Source organism: Penaeus monodon, chromosome 24, assembly GCF_015228065.2.
Source record: "Penaeus monodon isolate SGIC_2016 chromosome 24, NSTDA_Pmon_1, whole genome shotgun sequence".
Taxonomy (NCBI): domain Eukaryota; kingdom Metazoa; phylum Arthropoda; class Malacostraca; order Decapoda; family Penaeidae; genus Penaeus; species Penaeus monodon.
Window position 1 is genome coordinate 14,366,594 of NC_051409.1, and position 778 is coordinate 14,367,371.

The following is a 778-nucleotide window of genomic DNA, read 5'->3' on the forward strand; positions in this document are numbered from 1 at the left end:
ATTGTGAAGCTCGCCATTGAAACCATCAGAGACATCGACATCTGTGAAATATGAAAGAAAAACATGAGGTCTCTGTTTTAAAAAAAATTGAGATGCTATGTAGAAACAAAATAATAAGTCAAAAGAGCCAGGTGTAAAGAATGGTAGACATCTTACCAGAGAGATTACTATTCCTTGACAGTTTCTTTGGGGGCATGTAGTCATCAATATCACTATTATCAATGTCCTCATTGGAGGGACGGCAATACAGGTACGGATGCAGGTCAAGAGCATTCCTCAGGCAAGGAACACCCCTGGAGGTCAAAGACCAAGGGTCATCCACTGTCTCTTCCTCGAAACTCAAGGATTTGAGGTGGATGAGTTCCTTGGCTTGTGAGAGCATACAGTAAAAAACTGGCATGACATTCTTGGCAAAATTTGGCTGGCGAGTAACTACCTTGCCCTCTCCTTGACCCTTTATATGAATTTCCACAGGTTTCCAGCCAGTCCGCTCTCGCCTCTATATTCCATGTCATATCATGTGAGAGGTAACGCAGCAAAAGTGCGGGAATCTGGTAACTACCACCAAACAACTCGATAGCCACTGCAAGTGCGCTGAAAGGGCATGGAAAATCATGTGACAGACATAAAAACACATGATATTATCATGTGAACTGGTGAGAAAATCATATGATATTGTCACATGAAATGGCGTGAAAATCACGTGATATTGTCACATGACCTGATGTCAACAGCAAGAAAACTCAAAAACTGCAACCTTCTTTTACATGTCAAGAGG

The 778-nt window shown here is 41.9% G+C and overlaps 1 protein-coding gene across 1 annotated transcript in view; it reads left to right on the plus strand.

Annotated features, from left to right (window-relative positions):
* The window catches only part of LOC119588615 (ATP-binding cassette sub-family B member 6, mitochondrial-like), a 14,448-nt gene that overhangs the window by 4,433 nt on the left and 9,237 nt on the right, over positions 1 to 778 (plus strand). Inside the window, exon 3 of the mRNA XM_037937255.1 lies at positions 104 to 117. Coding sequence (XP_037793183.1) covers positions 104 to 117 — 14 coding nt within the window. The remainder of the gene's footprint in view (positions 1 to 103; positions 118 to 778) is intronic.